The 22,739-nt window shown below is 40.3% G+C and overlaps 1 protein-coding gene across 1 annotated transcript in view; it reads left to right on the top strand.

Moving 5' to 3' along the window:
- The window catches only part of Ca-alpha1D (Ca[2+]-channel protein alpha[[1]] subunit D), a 6,221,746-nt gene that overhangs the window by 3,594,088 nt on the left and 2,604,919 nt on the right, over window positions 1-22,739 (top strand). Inside the window, exon 17 of the mRNA XM_067758067.1 lies at window positions 14,954-15,083. Coding sequence (XP_067614168.1) covers window positions 14,954-15,083 — 130 coding nt within the window. The remainder of the gene's footprint in view (window positions 1-14,953; window positions 15,084-22,739) is intronic.

The following is a 22,739-nucleotide window of genomic DNA, read 5'->3' as shown; positions in this document are numbered from 1 at the left end:
CGCATTGCTGGTTTTCTTTTCCCATGCATTCAATTTTATATATGACGTTGTTTTGTTGTTGCTTGTCTATTGGAGATTTTGTTCTTGTGTATATTTTGGATAATGTATTGTTGGACCTGTAGGCTAGTGTGATGTTTTGTTGTTCGAGTATATTGTGATCGATGCTTGCACTTAATTTCGGTATGTATGTCACACTGTAGTATTTCTTTATACCTGTTGTTACTGTGTTAGAAGGTATGTTGTGTTGGTTGCTGTTTTTCATGGTTTCCTGGTTGATTAATTCGTGTATAAGGTGGTCGGGGTAGTTATTATCTTTCAATATTGCGTGTATCTTTTCTAAATTAGCGTCATGGAAATCTCGGTGGCTTAGCGTTAGTATTTTGTGTATAAGATTCTTCGCTGTATTATTAATTTTGTACTTGGTCGGTTGGGACGAAAAGAAATTGATCAGGCGACCAGAGGATGTTGGCTTCGAGTACCAATTTAATTTGGTTTTGTTGTTATCTCTGTATATGCGAACATCGAGGAAAGGGATGCTCGCGTTTTCTCCATTTCCATGGTGAACTGGAGTTTGTGGTGGTAATTGTTAAGAATCTCTAGAATTTATATTCACGTCATTACGTTTTGCTATTGCAAAAACGTCGTCTACATATTTGGTCAAGAATTTTATGTCAATATTGTGTTGTTGTTTAAGCTCCGAGATGGTGTAGTCAAAAAGGTCGTCCATAATAATATCGGCGATTGTAGGTGAAAGTGGGTTTCCCATTGGCATTCCAAAAGTCTGAGTGTATATTTTGTTATTGCACATAAAGTAATTATTTTCTCTGAGACAAAAATCTAGAATTTGTTGGAACTTGGCTTTATTGATCTCAGTTTTATTTTGTATTTTCTCCCATTTTCTCATTATAATTTTAGTTGCTAACATTGTAGGTATATTCGTAAACAAGAACACAACATCAAAGGGAACTAAAACATCTTCGTCACACACATTAATATTATTCAATCGGTCTTTCAATATGAACGCATTTTTCACATTATGTTCTTCTGAAATAAGAGGTTTAAGTATTTGTCCAACGAATTTTGACATGTTATAACAGGGTACCATAATTGATGAAGCAATAGGGCGTAAAGGTATCTGTGGCTTATGGATTTTTGGTAGCCCATATAGCCTCGGCGCTGCTGCGTCCGTGCAAGTTAATTGGTGTTTCTCTTTCTTATTTATTTGTTTTGTTTTGTAAATTTCCTCTACTATTTTGTTGTTTTTTCTTTGTAGCGTACTAGTTGGATCTGTTCTAATAGATTTATATGTATTCTTATCCTCTAATAATTCGTTCATTTTATCTGTGTACTGAGATTTGTACATTGCTACAGTCTTACTTCCCTTGTCCGCATCTGTTATAACAATGTTAGTGTGAGCTTTAAGGAACGCTTTCGTTTGATTAAATGCCGCAAGTATGAATTTTTCGGCCGCATTGTGTTTAATGTTGCGTTTGAAAAGTAGTATACTATTGCTCACCTTGTTTCGCGCTATATCTTTAACCTTTTCGTTTTTTGTGCCCATGATTACTTGTTCCATTTCCGCTATAATACGTATTGGCGAGAAACTTTTGCTTGTTGTTGGTACAGCGAACTTTTTTCCGAGCGAAAGTAGCCACCTTACCTCCTCAGGAAAACGTACGTTGGTTTTATTCACGAACCAGTTGTTGTTCTTGCCTATTCCAAGTTTTCTCATTTGATCTTGTTTGAGTCTCTCTAGTTTCGTATTGTGTGTCGATGCTGTTTCTTTTGCAGTCTTGTGACATTGTATGTGCTGTTTACTTATGAAAGCCTCATACTCTAAGGGACTTAAATTTGTTTTTAGCCGTTGTTGTGCATTACGTAGTAGATCTTTCGTTACTTTTATGTTAATGTTTGTTTGTGTTATATCAATATTAAGTGCTTTTGTTAGAAATAAACGTTTACAATGTTCCATTTGTGTCCTAATTTTTTCCTAATGTTGTGCTAATTGTTACCTTCTTCATTGAGTTCGTGCGATAGTTAGGTATGAGCCCGTACTGCTTGCAACGCAGGAGAAATTTCAGCTGTTCCGTCTGTTTTGCCAATTTATGTTTTTGTTTTCTGTAGTGTTTTAATGTAATGCATGTATCTTCTCCGTGTTTGAACTTCATACGTTTGTAGAAGTCTTTCATTTTGAACCAATGTTGTTGTTTTGTTTTTCAGAATAAAAATAATAGTGTGCGGTAAATCGGCAGGCCTTCCGAAATTAAATCTCGTTGGGTTTTTTGCGATCAGTTCGATAATTTTTATTTTTTATGATTTGTAGGCTAGTCTGATCTAATTTATGCTGGTGCAAATAAAACGATTAATTCACCTTACGCCCGACGTTTCGCTGAATATTTCAGCATCCTCAGGGGCAACGCTATTTATTTTCAAATTAAATAAACAAACAAAAAATATTTTATGTTGAAAAGCACATACATATAAATTAACACAGTATTTTTAAAGTAAACAAAAATTCCACACTTACAACAATATCGGACAATATTAACATTTACTCATCAGTACCACCTTGTGTGGTAGTCTTGTCATAACTAATTTGTTTTCTGTTTAGACAAAGCATGTATGCTGCGGCAATATTATCGCTATCTTCCTTCTTGTTCATGGCCCTTCCTCTGTTTTCTAAAATGTGCAAGCTTTCCAAGGTATATCTCGTCATTTCTCTTTTCTCCTTATCAATAATTGTCGTGTTGGTAAAATCTGCTGTATGGCCGTTGCTAATCATATGTTGTGATAGGGCTGTAGTGGGTTTTTGTTTTTTTTATGTCTGCTTCGCGTTCGGCAATGCGAATACCTAGTGCGTGCTTTGTCGTCCCAATGTTTGCTTTATCGCATTGCTGGTTTTCTTTTCCCATGCATTCAATTTTATATATGACGTTGTTTTGTTGTTGCTTGTCTATTGGAGATTTTGTTCTTGTGTATATTTTGGATAATGTATTGTTGGACCTGTAGGCTAGTGTGATGTTTTGTTGTTCGAGTATATTGTGATCGATGCTTGCACTTAATTTCGGTGTGTATGTCACACTGTAATATTTCTTTATATCTGTTGTTACTGTATTAGAAGGTATGTTGTGTTGGTTGCTGTTGCAGGAAGATAGCGATAATATTGCCGCAGCATACATGCTTTGTCTAAACAGAAAACAAATTAATTATGACAAGACTACCAAACAAGGTGGTACTGATGAGTAAATGTTAATATTGTCCGATATTGTTGTAAGTGTAGAATTTTTGTTTACTTTAAAAATACTGTGTTAATTTATATGTATGTGAATAAACTTGGGTCTTTCTTCGCTAAACTCTTATAAACCATAAATAGATTTTTGAGTTTTTTCTAAAACGTTATAAAATTCACTGTTCATTTATTATTAATGAGAATGCCAACGTTAACACCATATTAATTTGAAAACCGACATTAATTTGGATATTTAAAATGTACAAAATTTATGCAATATGAATGTAGAATGGAGCGCGTCCGCGGTTGCCGAGTAATAATGCTTGACTGGCGAATGGAATATTGTTCCTCGCCGATGGCAGTGGAGGGTGTTCGTTGGCGCCTTTCCATTCGCCGCGCACGGTTGCGCATAGGAATTGCCGCCGTCTAATGGGGATGGAGGCGGCTTAAACATCCTGCCCGCCCTGCAGGGATGTGCTTGTAAGGACCTTCTGCAGTTCCTGCAAGGCGCGGATGGTGGTATTTGAGGCGCGACTGGCTATATTACGTCGTTGGCAGGCCTTGTGGGGTGTGCGTGATCGTGCGCTTGGCCATATGTTCCGGTTTGGTGGTTGCCGCTGGTTTCTTCGATCTGTCCGCTGCGCGTGGTAGTGGAGGCAGAGCCGACACTGAAGGCAGCTGTCGGTCTCTGCCGTGGGAGCCAGATGGGTGTCGTTCTGGAAGTATAAGAGCAGACAGAGAAACGAGAAGTAGTTGGATACAGCGGATGATAAACGGAAAGATAATTAGGCAGGGGAAACGTATATAAGTTAGAGCGCTGTGCTCGAAGGGTGCTCCATTGGAAGGAAGCACAGTTTAACTAAGGGGCGTATAACAAGCCCATTTTGGGTGCGAACCTCTACAACCCGAACATTATTGTCAGGTCCGAGGCAAACGTTCTCGATTCGTCCCAGACGCCACTCGGTGGGTGGGAGTGAATCTTCTTTAATTACGACGAGGTCGCCTGGTTGAGGATTTCGCTGTGGCGTTTGCCATTTATAGCGTTTCTGAAGGTCCTTCAGATAATCCTCTTTCCAGCGTCGACTGAATTGGTGATGAAGCGATTTGAGCTTTTCCCATCGATTTATCCCGGAGAGTTCTTCCGCTTTTGGCTCAGGAATGGCTAATAGCGGTGCACCTCGAAGGAAGTGACCCGGAGTGAGCGCTGTGAAGTCAGCTGGGTCCTGGGATAGTGAGGTTAGAGGCCTCGAATTGAGAACTGCTTCAATACGCACCAACAGCGTCGTGAATTCTTCGAATGTAAACTTTTGGGTAGCAGCGGTTTTTTTGAAGTGGGTTTTAAAACATTTTACTGCGGATTCCCACAAGCCGCCCATATGAGGGGCGCTGGGTGGAATATATTGCCAGTTTATTCTGTTCAGTTTATTATTATTTAATGTCCGCTGAGCATTCGTTAAGAAATTTAACGAAGTCGCGTTCGAGTGCGCGCTGAGCGCCAATGAACGTTTTACCATTGTCGCTCATCATTTTTGAGGGATAACCTTGTCTGCGAACGAATCGGGCGAATGCTGCGCGAAAGGCTTCGGTGGTAAGGTCGGAGCATAGCTCGAGGTGTACTGCCTTTGTGGAAAAACAGACGAATACAGCCACGTACCCTTTTATGTTAGTGGTCAAACTCAGAACCGATGCTTTTATTTGGAATGGACCTGCAAAGTCTACTCCTGTTGTGGAAAAGGGGAGTGAGAAATTGCAGCGCTCAGGTGGTAGAGCTGCCATTATTTGCGTGCGCGTTTTCTGTTTGAAAAGCGTGCAAGATTTGCATTGAAAAATGCATTTCTTTATAAGAGGCTTTAGTTTTGGTACGTAGTACTCTTGCCTCACCATTTGGAGCATTAACCGCATTTCTGCATGAAGAAGCAGGCGGTGTAAAAACTCCAGATACAACTGGCAGAGCCTTGAATCCGGAGGAAGGATTACTGGATGCTTCTTGTTGTATGGCATTGTAGAATGTTCCAATCTTCCACCGATACGTATGAGCCCGTATCCATCCAGAAATGGGTCAAGAGCCAGAAGGAAGCTCCTTTTGCTTATTGGCATATTGTTTTGTAAGGCGCTCTTTTCCGCCCCGAAATCGCGAGATTGTGCCATTGCCTCAAGCCGCGTTTTCACATGTTGCAACTCTTTGTACGTCAGATAGGGATTATGTGTTTTTGCCACTGATTTGGATTTGTTGCAGGCATTGTTCGCAAAGCGGAACACGTATGCAATCACACGGAGAGCTCGAGAGTATGAGGAGAAACGTTGAAGAATGTCGTCCTCTTCCTCGAGTGCGTGATATGCTTCGACCTCGCGTTTCTCGGGTGGAGAAGCGCTACCTGCTTCCGGCTTTGGCCGTGCAGAAATGTGGCAAGAAAGCCATTGTGGTCCGTGCCACCAAAGTGAAGAGCCTATCAAATCATGCGGCTTGCAACCACGTGTGCCAAGATCAGCAGGGTTTTCTTGGCTAGATACGTGGCGCCAGGTGCCGATGGGAAGATATTCTCGAATTTGAGAGGTACGGTTGGCCACATAAGTCTTCCAGGTCGATGGAGATTTTTCTAGCCAGGCTAGTACAATCTCAGAATCTGACCATAAGAATGTGTTGCATGCTTGTAAGTCGAGCTGTTTTGGGACAGTTGAAGCCAGTTTTGCGAGTAGGACTGCACCACATAGCTCTAAGCGGGGTAAGCTTACAGTTTTTATGGGGGCAACTTTGCCTTTCGAAACCAAAAGAGAAGATTTTATTTGGTTGCCCACATGTGTGCGGATGTAAACCGCTGCGCAATATGCTTTTTCCGAGGCATCACAGAACCCGTGGATTTGGGTGTCTTGCCCTAGAACGACATTAACCCATCGAGGGATTTCGATGTGGCAAATATCTGGCAGATTTTCTGCGAAATGTTGCCATTTTGATAATTTCGCGGGTTTGGCGCTTTCATCCCAATCGCTTCCATCCAGACAGATTTCTTGGAGAAGCATCTTGGCCTGGATCATAACTGGCGACAGCCATCCTGCCGGGTCAAAAAGTTTTGCAACAGAAGATAGAATTTGTCGCTTTGTGACCGCATTTTGGGTGTGTTCCGGCAGCATGGTGTATGAAAATTTATCCGTGAGCGCGTTCCATCGAATTCCAAGAGTTTTGGTATTGGAAGTGCTCTCAAATTTTAAGAAGTTGGACTCTAGAAGATCCTCCTTCGGAAACTGTTCTAATATGGCCGGGTGATTAGCCGTTAGTTTCTTTAGTATGAAACCAGCTGATTTTAGGGCGTTTATCACTTGAACGAGTGATTCAGTGGCGTTATCGATGGTATGACTTCCGGATAGGATGTCGTCGACATACGTTTGCGTCTTGAGAATTGTTGCAGCCAACGGGAATGTCGCTTTCCTGTCATCGGATAGTTGATGCAACGTACGAATAGCGAGATATGGTGCACAATTGACGCCGAATGTAACCGTTTTTAGATTGAAATCGCTAACCTTGGAGTTGGCCGATTTGCGAAATAGGATTCGCTGAAAATCTTTGCCGTCCTCGTGTATAAGGATCTGACGGTACATTTTTTCAATGTCTCCATTGAACACATACTTATGCATGCACCACTGTAGAATTAGTAGCATGAGATCTGGTTGGAGAGTTGGACCAATGTATAGCACGTCATTCAGGGATTTTCCTGACCCAGATTTTTTAGAGGCGTTGAAAACCACACGAACTTTGGTGGTGGCCTTATCTGGTTTGACTACCGCATGATGTGGCAAGTAAAATGAGAAGACCTTGCCATTCGAAGTTATTTCGCATGGGTCGGTAGATTCCATGTGATCAATGTCGAGATATTCTTGCAACACATTGTTGTACATTGTACCCAACTCCCCCTTTTTCTGAAGCGATCTCTCCATGCTGAAAAACTGCTGCAGAGCAGCCGGGCGGGATTTGTCGAGGGAGAGCTTTTCAGGAAATTCTTCCTTGAATGGAAGTCGCACAATGTATCGACCGTTTGGTGTACGTGTCGTGGTTGTTGCGTATATCTGCTCACACGCTTGATCCTCGGGGGATATCTGTGGAGGTTGTGGAATTTCCTCCTCTTCCCAAAATTTTCTCAGTTGAGAACTGAGTGTCTCGTTTGACGCTTGGACTTGTGTCGAGAATGACACAAAATTTTCAGTTATTGGACCACTGAGAATCCAACCAAAAATGGTTTGTTGCGCAAGTATGGTACCGCACACCTTTTTTATACCTTCCAGCAGAATTTGTGGAAGTATGTCGCTGCCAATGACCATGTCAGTCTGACCCGGTATGTGGCAACTGGGATCAGCGAGCTCAAGGAGTTTGAACTGCTGCCAGATTTTGCGACTAATGGTGGATGTTGGTAGATTTTTTGTTAGTTGCGGCAACACAATGGCATGAGCCTTTATCCTTTTCATGGCCTTGGATGCAACCAGTGTCAAAGGACAAAGTTTGGAGGACTTTTGTACGACTTGTCCACCCATGCCAGAGATTTCGAACTTTGAATGTTCGAATGGAAGTTTTAACCGTTTTTGAACTTTCGAGGAAATGAAAGTTCTTTCCGAGCCCTGATCAATAAGGGCTCTCAGTTGAAATAATTCCCCTTCGTGTTCGAATGCGACCATAGCAGTAGGAAGGAGAATTTGGTTATCATTGGCTGCATGCAATGATTGAACCGGTGCGTGTTTTGAACAACACGGTAGCTCGCTTGAATCGGAGCTATTCTGCGTTTGTCGAACGGGAAGTGTTGACTCAGCAGTTGTGTGCTGCACGTTTGGTGCATTCGTTCGCGGGGTGGAACGTTGAGCTTGTGGGGTCGTATGCAACAGCGTGTGATGCCGTTGATGACATGTCGAACATGACCACTTGCTCGTGCACTCATTGATGATATGAGAGCTGCTAAGGCAGTTTGTGTACAGCTTAGCTTGTTTTACGAAGTTTGCCCGGTTTTGCACAGACATTCGCTTGAATTGTGGACAGAATCTAATAAGGTGCGGGGAGTTGCAACATTGGCAAGTTTCCTTTTTAGATTCTGCCACAAGGGTTTGCGTCCTGTTGAAGGACCTGTTTTGCGCAGAATTTTGATGAGCGACTGGTTTTTGTTTGCTTGGTTGAAGCCTATTGACCCTTTCAACGACTTCATATCTCGAGGTGAGAAAGTCGTTCATTTGTGACCATGAGGGTAGATCTCTTCGAGAAGAGAGAGATTGTTCCCAAAGTGACAGGGTTGTTTCGGGGAGCTTTGATGAACAAATGTACACCAGAATCAGATCCCAACTGTCTGTCGTAACTCCTTGGGAGTGAAGGACGTATAGGCAGTTGTTGATTGTATTTTACAATTTCTGAAGTTGCTCACTGTTTTCCGATGGAATAGTGGCAAGAGTCAGTAAGGATTTGATCTGGTTGTCAACCACGATCCGCTTGTTTTCGTATCGTGACCGTAAAGCTTCCCAGGCAAGGTCAAAGTTATCATCGCTCAACGCATATTGCTTGACGATGGAGCCGGCTTTGCCTTGCGTTTTGTACCGGAGATGGTACAATTTCTGAGCACGGGAGAGCCTTGGGTGGTTAATGTACACCGCTGTGAACATATCACGAAAAGCGGGCCATTCTTCATAGCCACCATAAAAGGTCTCCGTGTCGCATGATGGGACTTTGAGGTAAATATTTGCCTCAGCCGGGGGTTGACCCCGCGGGGTGGTGGACTCGGCGTTGCCATCATTTTGATCAAGGAAAGTTGATCGGCAATCTTTGCTTTTGTCACTTCATACGTATCAGGGCAGGCGCATTGTTTGCCTTGCACTGAACTCTTGAAGTCTTCAGAGAAACTTTCGTCTGGTTTCGAAAATACCAGATCGTAAACCGACTGAAGTCGTGCCCAATAATCATCTAGTGATTTGTCCTTTATCATGAGATACGATTCAGTGTGATCCTGAATCGTGCTTCGTTGAATTTTGCACAGTATCTCATCAGATTGTCACTTTCCGCGATGAACTTTTGCGCGGATGGGTCAACTAATTTGGATTTCCGGCGGGGGGATGTTGACCTTTCCTTGGCCGTTTCTTCCTTTGGGCCACCTTTTTGTTTTGTCCCGGTTTCGGACGTTTTTGGGGGACTGAGTGGCATTTTATGCAACCTTTTGGGTTTTCACCAAAAAAAAACCGAATAAAATATTTGTCCGCTCAGAGAATGTTCGCAAAATTCGAAGATGGAAAACTCTTCGTGCCACAGAAATTTAAAAAAGGGAATTTAAATTTGTGGCGGTGTTTGTGTTTGTGTTTTTTTTTTTTTTTAAAAAATAGAGTCAGGCACGGACAACACGACGTTCCTTAAATGATTTAAATCCGCGAAATTCGGAATTTAATGGTATGTATAATGTTTTGTAAAAACCAAAAAATATAAAATTAAAAAAAAAAATCACAAACACTTTTCACTTATATATACGTGTAAATATACGTGTGGAAATAAACGTGTATTTGTAAATTACTGGTATATATAGGTATGTATATATTAGAATATAATAATATGTACTTGAAGTTTGTATGGATATTTTTTTTGAAAGTTCCTATAGGGACGAAAATATCTCAAACTTAGTTTTGTACGACAGAATAAGTACAAATGTACATGCGCAATATACAAACGTATGTATATATGTTTGTTTGTGCGAACGTATGCACGTGAATAAAGGAGCTTCTCTGTTTATGTTTACAAACAGAAGAGTTTGCTTTGATTCGCTTCTTCGTCGCTTTAATGTCGCGCTTCTTTGTGAGGCTGAGTGCGCTTGAATGCACTGTTGGGAGAGTGCAGCAAATAAAGATGAAAAACTTGCAACTATGAGAGAGGTTGAGAACTTTGATCAGCAGTACACAGCTCTCGTTGCTAATGTAGCTATATGTGCTGGGAGAATGTCGCTGGAAGAGCGACTTGAACGTGTGAGTAAACACGTATGATGTTCTCAGAGTATGAATGCTGGAAAAGCAACTTGAAATTATTTGTACATGTATGTAAGTATGTACGTATGAATATTATGATTTTTATAAATGCTGGCAAACAAGAAAAAATCACTTGGAAGAAGTTGAACTGTATCGACAAGTTCAACGCTCTGTGCGAACAACGGGGTAAACTCAGCTGTAGAAGAAGTTTTTGCCGATGTTGTTCTTGCACAGTGGGTTTGAGTAGGCAAGTAAACTGCAATTTTTTGTTGGTTAAATACCACTAGAAATATGTATACATATATATATATATATAATTGGCGGATTTTGCTTATTGGTATAGCGGAATATTTTCTACTAATTTTTGGTTGCAAAAAAGTTGCAGTAAAACCAACGGTAAGAAAATTTCCGCATTATTCATGTATATATGTGGATATATATATATGTTTTTGCAGTTTACACAAAATAATATAACTTTTGTGGAAAAAAGTTTTATTATTTTCTATATTTTTATGAAAAATAAAAACTGCCTACTCACCAATGCCTGTATTCTGTTGCTCTTTATATTGCTGCTGTTGCCTGGTCGCTTGTTATTGATGATAACCTGGTTGATGTTGCTGCTTAGCTGGTTGTTGCTGGGTAAAGATGATTTTAAACTTTTTATTTTTGATTTTCAAAAATTTCTTCTTCTCTTTTCAAAAACAATTTTTGCGTGCATATTAGTGTTTGTATTAATATATGTTTGTATCTTTTGTACATAAGTATACAAGAATTTTTTGAAAAATAAATGCACCCACACAAGGTATGATGCTGAGAATTCTGTGACACTTGACAAATTTTTACCAAAACGGCACTTATGATGAGTGCACCCACAATTTTCAAAATCTTTTTTTCTTTAAATTATTTAAAACTTTGTTTTTGATTATTTAAGTTTTCTGAAGCAATCAGATTGTACATATACATATATGTATTTTCTCTTTTTTTGTATTTTTGTATTTGTATTGTTACTTGAAAACCTTCAAACCATACGTTTGTATATTTTTTATTTCTTATGTTTGTTGCAAAAAATTTTTTTCCCAATTTATATATGTATATATATTTTTTCCACTCTGTTTTCCTTTGTTTTAAATTTATATGTTTCTTTGTATATTTTTGAACACCCACTGTTTGCACATTTGTGTATTTATTTATTTTTTTTTTATTTTTTGTACGAACGAATATTCGATGTAATAAAAAGTTGTTTGTTTTACATTAATTTAAGGGTGGGCCAAGGATGGCTGCGAAGGACCATGAATAAACTTGGGTCTTTCTTCGCTACACTCTTATAAACCATAAATAGATTTTTGAGTTTCTTCGAAAACGTTATAAAATTCACTGTTCATTTATTATTAAAGAGAATGCAAACGTTAACACAATATTAATTTGAAAACCGACATTAATTTGGATATTTAAAATGTTCAAAATTTATGCAATATGAATGTAGAATGGAGCGCGTCCGCGGTTGCCGAGTAATAATGCTTGACTGGCGAATGGAATATTGTTCCTCGCCGATGGCAGTGGCGGGTGTTCGTTGGCGCCTTTCCATTCGCCGCGCACGGCTGCGCATAGGAATTGCCGCCGTCTAATGGGGATGGAGGCGGCTTAAACAGTATATGCTTTTCAACATAAAATATTTTTTGTTTGTTTATTTAATTTGAAAATAAATAGTGTTGTCCCTGAGGATGCTGAAATATTCAGCGAAACGTCGGGCGTAAGGTGAATTAATCGTTTTATTTGCACCAGCTAAATTAGATCAAATTAGCCTACAAATCATAAAAAATAAAAATTATCGAACTGATCGCAAAAAACCCAACAAGATTTAATTTCATAAGGCCTGCCGATTTACCGCACACTATTATTTTTATTCTGAAAAACAAAACAACAACATTGGTTCAAAATGAAAGACTTCTACAAACATATGAAGTTCAAACACGGAAAAGATACATGCATTACATTAAAACACTACAGCAAACAAAAACATAAATTGGCAAAACAGACGGAACAGCTGAAATTTCTCCTGCGTTGCGAGCAGTACGGGCTCATACCTAACTATCGCACGAACTCAATGAAGAAGGTAACAATTAGCACAACATCAGAAAAAATTAGGAAACAAATGGAACATTGTAAACGTTTATTTCTAACAAAAGCACTTAATATTGACATAACACAAACAAATATTAACATAAAAGTAACGAAAGATCTACTACGTAATGCACAACAACGGCTAAAAACAAATTTAAGTCCCTTAGAATATGAGGCTTTCATAAGTAAACAGCGCATACAATGTAACAAGACTGCAAAAGAAACAGCATCGACACACAATACGAAACTAGAGAGACTCAAACAAGATCAGATGAGAAAACTTGGAATAGGCAAGAACAACAACTGGTTCGTGAATAAAACCAATGTAAGTTTTCCTGAGGAGGTAAGGTGGCTACTTTCGCTCGGAAACAAGTTCGCTGTACGCCAATACGTATTATAGCGGAAATGGAACAAGTAATCATGGGCATAAAAGACGAAAAGGTTAAAGATATAGCGCGAAACAAGGTGAGCAATAGTATACTACTTTTCAAACGCAACATTAAACACAATTCGGCCGAAAGCGTTCCTTAAAGCTCACACTAACATTGTTATAACAGATGCGGACAAGGGAAGTAAGACTGTATCAATGTACAAATCTCAGTACACAGATAAAATGAACGAATTATTAGAGGATAAGAATATATATAAATCTATTAGAACAGATCCAAGTAGTACGCTACAAAGAAAAAACAACAAAATAGTAGAGGAAATTTACAAAACAAAACAAATAAATAAGAAAGAGAAACAGCAATTAACTTGCACGGCCGCAGCAGCGCCGAGGCTATATGGGCTACCAAAAATCCATAAGCCACAGATACCTTTACGCCCTATTGCTTCATCAATTATGGTACCCAGTTATAACCTGTCAAAATTCGTTGGACAAATACTTAAACCTCTTATTTCAGAAGAACATAATGTGAAGAATGCGTTCATATTGAAAGACCGATTGAATAATATTAATGTGTGTGACGAAGATGTTTTAGTTTCCTTTGATGTTGTGTCCTTATTTACGAATATACCTACAATGTTAGCAACTAAAATTATAATGAGAAAATGGGAGAAAATACAAAATAAAACTGAGATCAATAAAGCCAAGTTCCAACAAATTCTAGATTTTTGTCTCAGAGAGAATAATTACTTTATGTGCAATAACAAAATATACACTCAGACTTTTGGAATGCCAATGGGAAACCCACTTTCACCTACAATCGCCGATATTATTATAGACGACCTTTTTGACTACACCATCTCGGAGCTTAAACAACAACACAATATTGACATAAAATTCTTGACCAAATATGTAGACGACGTTTTTGCAATAGCAAAACGTAATGACGTGAATAAAATTCTAGAGATTCTTAACAATTACCACCACAAACTCCAGTTCACCATGGAAATGGAGGAGAACGCGAGCATCCCTTTCCTCGATGTTCGCGTATACAGAGATAACAACAAAATCAAATTAAATTGGTACTCGAAGCCAACATCCTCTGGTCGCCTGATCAATTTCTTTTCGTCCCAACCGACCAAGTACAAAATTAATACAGCGAAGAATCTTATACACAAAATACTAACGCTAAGCCACCGATATTTCCATGACGCTAATTTAGAGAAGATACACGCAATATTGAAAAATAATAACTACCCCGACCACCTTATACACTAATTAATCAACCAGGAAACCATGAAAAACAGCAACCAACACAACATACCTTCTAACACAGTAACAACAGATATAAAGAAATACTACAGTGTGACATACATACCGAAATTAAGTGCAAGCATCGATCACAATATACTCGAAGAACAAAACATCACACTAGCCTACAGGTCCAACAATACATTATCTAAAATATACACAAGAACAAAGTCTCCTATAGACAAGCAACAACAAAACAACGTCATATATAAAATTGAATGCATGGGAAAAGAAAACCAGCAATGCGATAAAGCATACATTGGGACGACAAAGCGCGCACTAGGTATTCGCATTGCCGAACACGAAGCAGACATAAAAAAACAAAAACCCACTACAGCCCTATCACAACATATGATTAGCAACGGCCATACAGCAGATTTTACCAACACGACAATTATTGATAAGGAGAAAAGAGAAATGACGAGATATACCTTGGAAAGCTTGCACATTTTAGAAAACAGAGAAAGGACCATGAACAAAAAGGAAGATAGCGATAATATTGCCGCAGCATACATGCTTTGTCTAAACAGAAAACAAATTAGTTATGACAAGACTACCACACAAGGTGGTACTGATGAGTAAATGTTAATATTGTCCGATATTGTTGTAAGTGTAGAATTTTTGTTTACTTTAAAAATACTGTGTTAATTTATATGTATGTGCTTTTCAACATAAAATATGTTTTGTTTGTTTATTTAATTTGAAAATAAATAGGGTTGTCCCTGAAATTTTCGAACTGATCGCAAAAAACCCAACAACAATGTTTTTTATTTTGCTTTACAGTATCGTATGCTAAAGTTAGCCACATATATCATTTAACAAAATTTGATATGCCTATGTTCTTGTTTTTTATCCTCTTTGTAAATTGTTTTCAGTCTAAAAAAATTTTCATTAGTGATATCTTCACCAAGTTTCTTTTTACTTTTCATTTTCAGGTTTCGCGTGTTTTGCCACTGGCTATGCAATCACAGCAACTTTGGAAACGTAATTCTCTGTTGCATAATGTTCTCCTCAGCGATGCTGGCAGCCGAGGACCCTTTGCGATCAGATGCCGATCGCAACAAAGTAAGATATATTTTTATTTACATTTTTCTTATGTCAAATATCTACCTTTATTTAAACAGACCCGGAAGAGGTTTCCTAACCAAAGGTTCACTTAATACAGTTCCTAGTGAAACCAAGAAAGTATATGCAGCTGTAGCTGTTCGAATTAGAGCTGATGATACTCGTACCCGGTTAACGGGGACGAGGATCCTTTTCCTCTTTTTGCGTAATTTAAGATCTTATATACAAATATTGTTTACCTTAATTCACCAAGACCTCACTCATCACTTTTCTCGGAAAAGTCTTGATCAAAGATGTGTTAAGATATTTTAAAGCAGAGTACAAACAAATAGAGTTTTCTTCCTCCTAGCACGGACCGTTGTGCGAACACAACGGAAACACACATTAAGATAAACATTCCCAGTAGGGATGACTGGACCGAGTCGGATAGGTGCTTTGCTATTGACGGCAGCATTTCCATATACACGGACGGCTCCAAGCTAAACGGTAGAGTTGGAGGTGGAGTATACTCAAAGGAACTTGACCTCCAGCTCTCCTTCAGACTACCCGACCACTGCAGTGTATTCCAGGAAGAAGTTTCAGCCATCATGGAAGCCGCAGGTAGGATAGGGACATACAATTTCGGCAAAGAAACCTTTATTTTAGCGAGAGCCAGACTGCCATAAAATCTCTTAGCTCCTACTCGTTCAATTCTGCACTAGCACTATACTGTCGACGATCTCTTCCAGAGATGGCCCAACAGAACAGTAACAGTAACACGAAGGCATCCTCCCCGTCGTCCTTAATTAAGTGAAGGATGACCCGCGCCATGACACCTGCGACGACTGAATGGTTGTTGGCAAATTCACTCCTTTTAAACGGACTTCGTTATGAAGCACTTAAGATTTGCACCGCAACTTTGGCATTTCTGTATATACTGTCATTTACTGCCGCTCGTCATATGGTGGCCGCCTTATTGCTGTAACTGTCTGCCATCAGTTGTTGGTTGATAACTATACTATATAGGCACAGTTTCAGGCACAAGCGTACAGTGGGAGTTATATTATTGGAACGCTACGTTAGAACTTTTAGAAAAGCTTTTAAGGATATTGACAAATTACTATGTGGTAGTTTTTGTCCTAAATGTGCATTATGTACAGCAATAATTTGACAAAAGTTGCTTGATGTTGTCGTTTTTACGTTTTCATACACTATAACCAGGTCCGATGAAAGAGGAGGGGGGATGGGGGGACTTCCACCGGGCCCGGGGTTTCTGAGGGGACCCGCGATTTAGAGGTACTAAGAAATTTTTTTAATTCAGAAGAGTCTTAAGTTGTTCCATGTGAAATTTTTAAGCCGAGCTTCAAACTATGTTATAAAATAACTCCGTCCTCTTGGCATATTTTAGAAGCTTTCTAGGACTTAAGCCACTTGCTGCTTCTAGATCTGACAGACGTATCACTCCTAATAGCTGGAGTCTGAACCTGGCAAGCGCAGGGCACGAGCACAGAACGTGGTCGATCGTTTCCTCCTCCAGCCCACACTTCCTACATCTGCTATCACTGACCAAGCCTAATTTAAAGGCATGTGACGCCAGAAGGCAGTGTTCAGTCAGAATACCCATCATGGGTCTACAGTCCTTTCTTTTTAATGATAGAAGCAACTTTGTTAGTCTAAGGTTGTACGACCTACACATAATCTTCGACACTTTACAGCCCCGCGCTTGAACCCACGCCTTTCCTGCTTGGTCGATCATATGCACCTCTCGCCTTCGCATAATCTCGCCCAGTATAATCGGGACGTCTACGGAACAAGCTTTAGGAATGCGCCCTTTTTAGCAAGTTCATCCGATTTTTCATTCCCATCTATTCCCATATGCCCTGGGACCCAATATAGATGTATGCTTCTCCCTGTCCCGATTTTCTTCAGGAACTGCTTACACCCTAATACGTATGTAGATGCTGTGCTGTGCGAGATTATTACCTTAATTGCTGGTTGACTGTCAATATAAAATTTAACACGATTGCAGCTTGGGCTGTTTTCTTCCTGGGTTTCAACTACTTTGGTTACGGCTACTATTTTCGCTTGGAAAATGTTACAGTAATCAGGCAGCCTGTAGGATCTGTTTATTTCCGGATCACCATAGTATACCGCAGACCCTACTCCTTCCACTACTTTGGAACCACCTGTGAACACATGTATCGCCTCGTCCGCCATTTGAGCACCCTTGCGCCAACCGTCCACCTCTATTGTGGCCTTAAGATCGCCCTCGAAGGGCAGATAGGGAATCAGGTAGTCTGTTCGTTTTGCGATTAATGAAGCTATACTACTATGGCCGTATGGTCGGCGCTCAAGCTGCCCCGACGCACCGAGCCTGGTTGCAGCCAAGCATTGATAGTCTGCATACCCTATCTAATTTTTTGAGGTAGGTTGATTTTTGTGTGGCTTTCCACAAAGAAGAACTCCAGAGTATAGAATAGGGCTTACAATCGCTGTAAAACCCCAATGAGGAAGAGAGGGCGATAAGTTCCACGTAACCCCAGCATTCTTTTACATGCATAAAGTGCCGTTGAAGCCTTCAAACCCTCTCCGCCACGTGGAGCTTTCATGACAGCTTACTGTCTAGTATGATTCCTAGATATTTTGTGCAAGGTTTCCTCTGTAGGGTCACCCCCCCTAACTTAGGCCTGATCCAATTTGGGACCCTGTTTGTAAACAAGACCATATCCATCTTCTCCGCGTTGTCTTTCAATGCCCAGGTATGAATATCCCGAAGCGTCCGATCCATCAAAAAGCTAACTTTCCACTTATGACAATTGCAACGTCATCTGCGTAAGCCGTAAGTTTTACGGGTCCCTCATCGAATCGCCTGAGCAGTTGGTTGATTACCAGCGTCCACAACAGAAGTGATAGCACCCCTCTCTGCGGCGTTCTCCTGTCCACTGATTTCGTGGCCTCGTACAATCTTCATTGTGGTGTAATCTTCCTGCAATCTAACATGCAGCCGATCCATCTCGTTAAGGCTGGATGTACTTTAATTTAATTAAGATCATCCATAATCGAAAATTTAGAAACATTATTGAAAACCCCGGTAATGTCTAAGAAGACTACTAGAGCATATTCCTTATATTCCAGGGCTTTCTCTATACTTATTACCACCCTATGCAATGCGGTGTCTATCGACTTGCCTTTGATATACGCATGTTGTGTTATGGAGAGCAGCTTTTCATCCACGTTGGAATTTATGTACACAACTATCAGCCTCTCAAAGGTTTTGAGCAGAAATGATGTTAAGCTAATGATTCTATAGTCTTTGGGATACACGTGACCGATCTTCCCTGCCTTTGGTAGGAAAGCTACACGAGCAGTTCTCCAAGAGTGCGGTACATGATTCAGTCTTATGCACCCAACGTATTTTATTTTAAGCGATTCCACGGCCGACCTACTTGAAACTTGTAGCATGGCCGGGAATATACCATCCGGGCCCGGCGATTTAAACTTAAAAAATGTCTTCACTGTCCATTCGATCTCGGTATCGGTAACGAAGCCCGGCACTAACCGCTCCGTGATGGAAGTGTGAGTGCTGTCTCCTGGCTCTTCTAAACCATCTACCGATGGGAAATGTGTATCGAGAAACACCTCAAGGGAGTCCTAACTATTACGTGACCACTCCCCGTTCTCTTTTTTATTAGTCCCTGGACTATGTTTCCCCTTGCTAGAACTTTTCTCAACCGTGCAATTTCGCTGGAGCACTCTATGTCCGAAACTGTCAGAAAGTTTTCCATGAGATTCTCTTCGCCCTGGAAATTTCACGCTTTTAGATCCTAAATAGATCCCTGTACTCCTCCCGACACGCTCGCTTTCCGCTGTCTTTGCTAGCTTAAACATTTCTTTTACCTGTCTCCTTAGACGACTCAGCTCATTGCTCAACCATGGCGGCTTTGCTTTTCTTCTGAATCTTCTTAGAGGGCAAGCTTTGTTATACGCAGTCATAAGCGTCCTAGTTGGGAACTCATTAGACTCCTCCAGTTCCTCCACATTGGCAACCTCTTTGGGTTGTCCCAGTTTTGTTTCTACCTGTTTCTGGAATTTAGTCCAGTTCGCTGACCTAGGGTTTCTAAAGCGTCCTCCCTTCTCTACCCTCTCTAGGGGGATGCTGAAGCTGATATACGCATGGTCGGAGAAGGATGGTCTATTAAGAACCATCCAATCATACCTTGATATATCACGTTCCGAGCTCAGTGTAATATCCAAAATGTTGCTGGATATGGGACCAATGTATGTAGGGACATTTCCCCTGTTGGCTATCTGCAAATTGGTTTGCAGGATGTAACAAAATAGAGATTCGTCTCCCTCGTTCGTATCTGCTCCTCCCCACGCATTGTGGTGCGCATTTGCATCCGCGCCTATGGCCAACCGCCCTTTACGCCCTTCGTCCTGTACTAGCCTCTTGTACTCAATCGGTGGAACCTCCGCAGCATGGGCCATGTAGCAGGATGCCAGGATAAATGCCTGCTTATTCCTTTGCTCAGCGGCCACCACTGCGAGATCCTCAGTAGTGTAATTAGGCAGCATATATGAATGCAGCTGTTTCTTTACCATTATTAAATTTCGCATCCATCCTTCCGTTTGCGCATAGTAAACGCCAAATCCGCGCGCGCTAAATACAGAAACCTTTCCTTCCGATGAGATCCACGGCTCCTGGATCAGTTCCACGTCAAACTAACCCTATTCAAGGGTTAGGAGGAGTTCGCTCGACGCCACTTTGCTTTGTTGAAGGTTTATCTGTAGGACTCGCAGCACCATTGGGCTGTTTGTCCCCCTCCATCACCTTCGCCGTGACGTCGTCGTCCTCCACTTGCCAGTTTGGTTTAGAGTGTTCGAAGCCCCCTTCAACCTCTTGTAACTATTGTCGCGGGTGTTCCTCTGTGTGACTCACAGCACCATCTGGTCCACTTCTAGCGTGTTATAATTTTTATAATCGGAATTTCTTTTCCTGAGTCGCATATAAATTTTGCCTGTACGAAAGTATATTTTTCCAAGCTGCGTGTGCAATATATCCTCCGTCTGCTTGTTTATTTGGCAGTTGTAGAACTGACCTTCCTCCGCAGGCCCATATACAGAGAGTACCTTCCAATCCTGTGTCGGTATGTACGGATTCTGATTCTGCAGAAGTCGCAGTATCTCCTCCGACTTCATCAGGCATGGTATTCATACCTTAACTTTTGGTACCATGGGGATTTGCGCCTTACCCACCACCTCAAACCGCGCGTTCGTGCCTTTCATTTGGAGGTTTGAAACCACTTCCTCCAGCCACCGCAAGCTCGCGATGTTGTCGCACGCTATCATCTTCACACCATTATTATAAGATTTGCCGTTAAAGGTTGGCCCTTTTTAAGGCTTTCGATTTCTTGTTTGTATTCAAGGCTTTGTATATATGATACGATTGGCCAGAAGTTTTGGTCAAGTTCACTTGAAGATGTATGAACTGCCTTCTGTGCGAAGTAGTTTGCACTGGGCGGAACCCGATTGAAAACGCGATATGGGCGATTCTCCGCAAACTCTCAGTTTTGTGTCGCTTGGCGATTTCTAATACTCATTAAGCATTATCAATGAACTATGGACGCTAAATGTTGAAAAGTGACTTTCTTCAAATAGTTTAGGATAAATTGTTGCATCATATTAAAATTTTATCAAGTTTTCATTGGCAATACCATACGAATGTCACAACCGTGGCATTTCGCCAACTTCAATTCTTGAATGATTTAATTTGGTTCAGACTGAAATCGCTAATAATGGGAATAATAGTTTTTATTTATATTAAATACATTATTCACTGATAAATATTTCACATTTCTGAGTTGCTGGTATTCATTTCTCGATTCCTAACTCTACTTTGAAAAGTGTCGATTAGGTTTGAAAAAAAAAAAAATGTCGTCCAATTGTTTATGCGAGTATTACTACAGTGCGACCTTGACTGCACCATGCAAGGGTCAGTTTCAATCAGCAGGCGTCACTGAACGTTTTTATACTCAGTTGAGCAGAGCTCACAGATTATATTAAGTTTGATTGGATAACGGTTGGTTGTACATATATAAAGGAATCGAGATAGATATAGACTTCCATATATCAAAATAATCAGGATCGAAAAAAAATTTGATTGAGCCATGTCCGTCCGTCCGTCCGTCCGTTAACACGATAACTTGAGTAAATTTTGAGGTATCTTGATGAAATTTGGTATGTAGATTCCTGGGCACTCATCTCAGATCGCTATTTAAAATGAACGATATCGGACTATAACCACGCCCACTTTTTCGATATCGAAAATTTCGAAAAACCGAAAAAATGCGATAATTCATTGTCAAAGGCGGTTAAAGCGATGAAACTTGGCAGATGGGTTGAAGTTATGACACAGAATAGAAAATTAGTAAGATTTTGGACAACGGGCGTGGCACCGCCCACTTTTACAAGAAGGTAATTTAAAAGTTTTGCAAGCTGTAATTTGGCAGTCGTTGAAGATATCATGATGAAATTTGGCAGGTACGCTACTACTATCACTATGTATGTGCTAGATAAAAATTAGCAAAATTGGATGAATAACACGCCCACTTTTTTAAAAAAAATTTTTTTAAATTCAAATTTTAACAAAAAATTTAATATCTTTACTGCATATAAGTAAATTAAGTCAAAATTCAACTCCTGTAATGATATGATGCAACAAAATACAAAAATAAAAGAAAATTTCAAAATGGGCGTGGCTCCGCCCATTTTCCTTTAGTTTGTCTAGACTACTTTTAATGCCATAAGTCGAACAAAAATTTACCAATCCTTCTCAAATTTGGTAGGGACATAGATTCTATGACGGTAACTGTTCTCTGTGAAAATGGGCGAAATCGGTGGAAGCCACGCCCAGTTTTTATACACAGTCCACCGTCTGTCCTTCCGCTCGGCCATTAACACAATAACTTGAGCAAAAACCGATATATCTTTACTAAACTTAGCCCACCTACTTATCTGAACTCACTTTATCTTGGTATAAAAAATGGCCGAAATCCGACCATAACCACGCCCACTTTATCGATATCGAAAATTACGAAAAATGAAAAAAATGCCATAATTCTATACCAAATACGAAAAAAGGGATGAAACATGGTAACTGGATTGGTTTGTTGACGCAAAATATAACTTTGGAAAAAACTTTGTAAAATGGGTGTGACACCTACCATATTAAGTAGAAGAAAATGAAAAAGTTCTACAAGGCGAAATCAACAGCCCTTGGAATCTTGGCAGGAATACTGTTAGTGGTATTGCATATATAAATAAATTAGCAGTACCCGGCAGATGATTTTCTGGATCACCTGGTCCACATTTTGGTCGATATCGCGAGAACACCTTCACATATACATCTAAGGGCCACTCGCTTTTAAAACCCTCATTAATACCTTTAATTTGATATCCATATCGTACAAACACATTCTAGAGTCACCCCTGGCCCACCCTAATGGCGATATCTCGAAAAGGCGTCCACCTATAGACCAAATGCCCACTCCCTCTTAAAATGCTCAGTAACACCTTTCGTTTGATACCCATATCGTACAAACATTCTAGAGTCTCCTCTGGCCCACCCTAATGGCGATATCTCGAAAAGGCGTCCACCTATAGACCTAATGTCCACTC

The sequence above is a fragment of the Eurosta solidaginis genome, chromosome X, assembly GCF_040869045.1.
Source record: "Eurosta solidaginis isolate ZX-2024a chromosome X, ASM4086904v1, whole genome shotgun sequence".
Classification (NCBI taxonomy): Eukaryota; Metazoa; Arthropoda; class Insecta; order Diptera; family Tephritidae; genus Eurosta; species Eurosta solidaginis.
The sequence above is the reverse complement of the archived record's forward strand: the minus strand, read 5'-3'. Positions and strand labels throughout refer to the sequence as shown.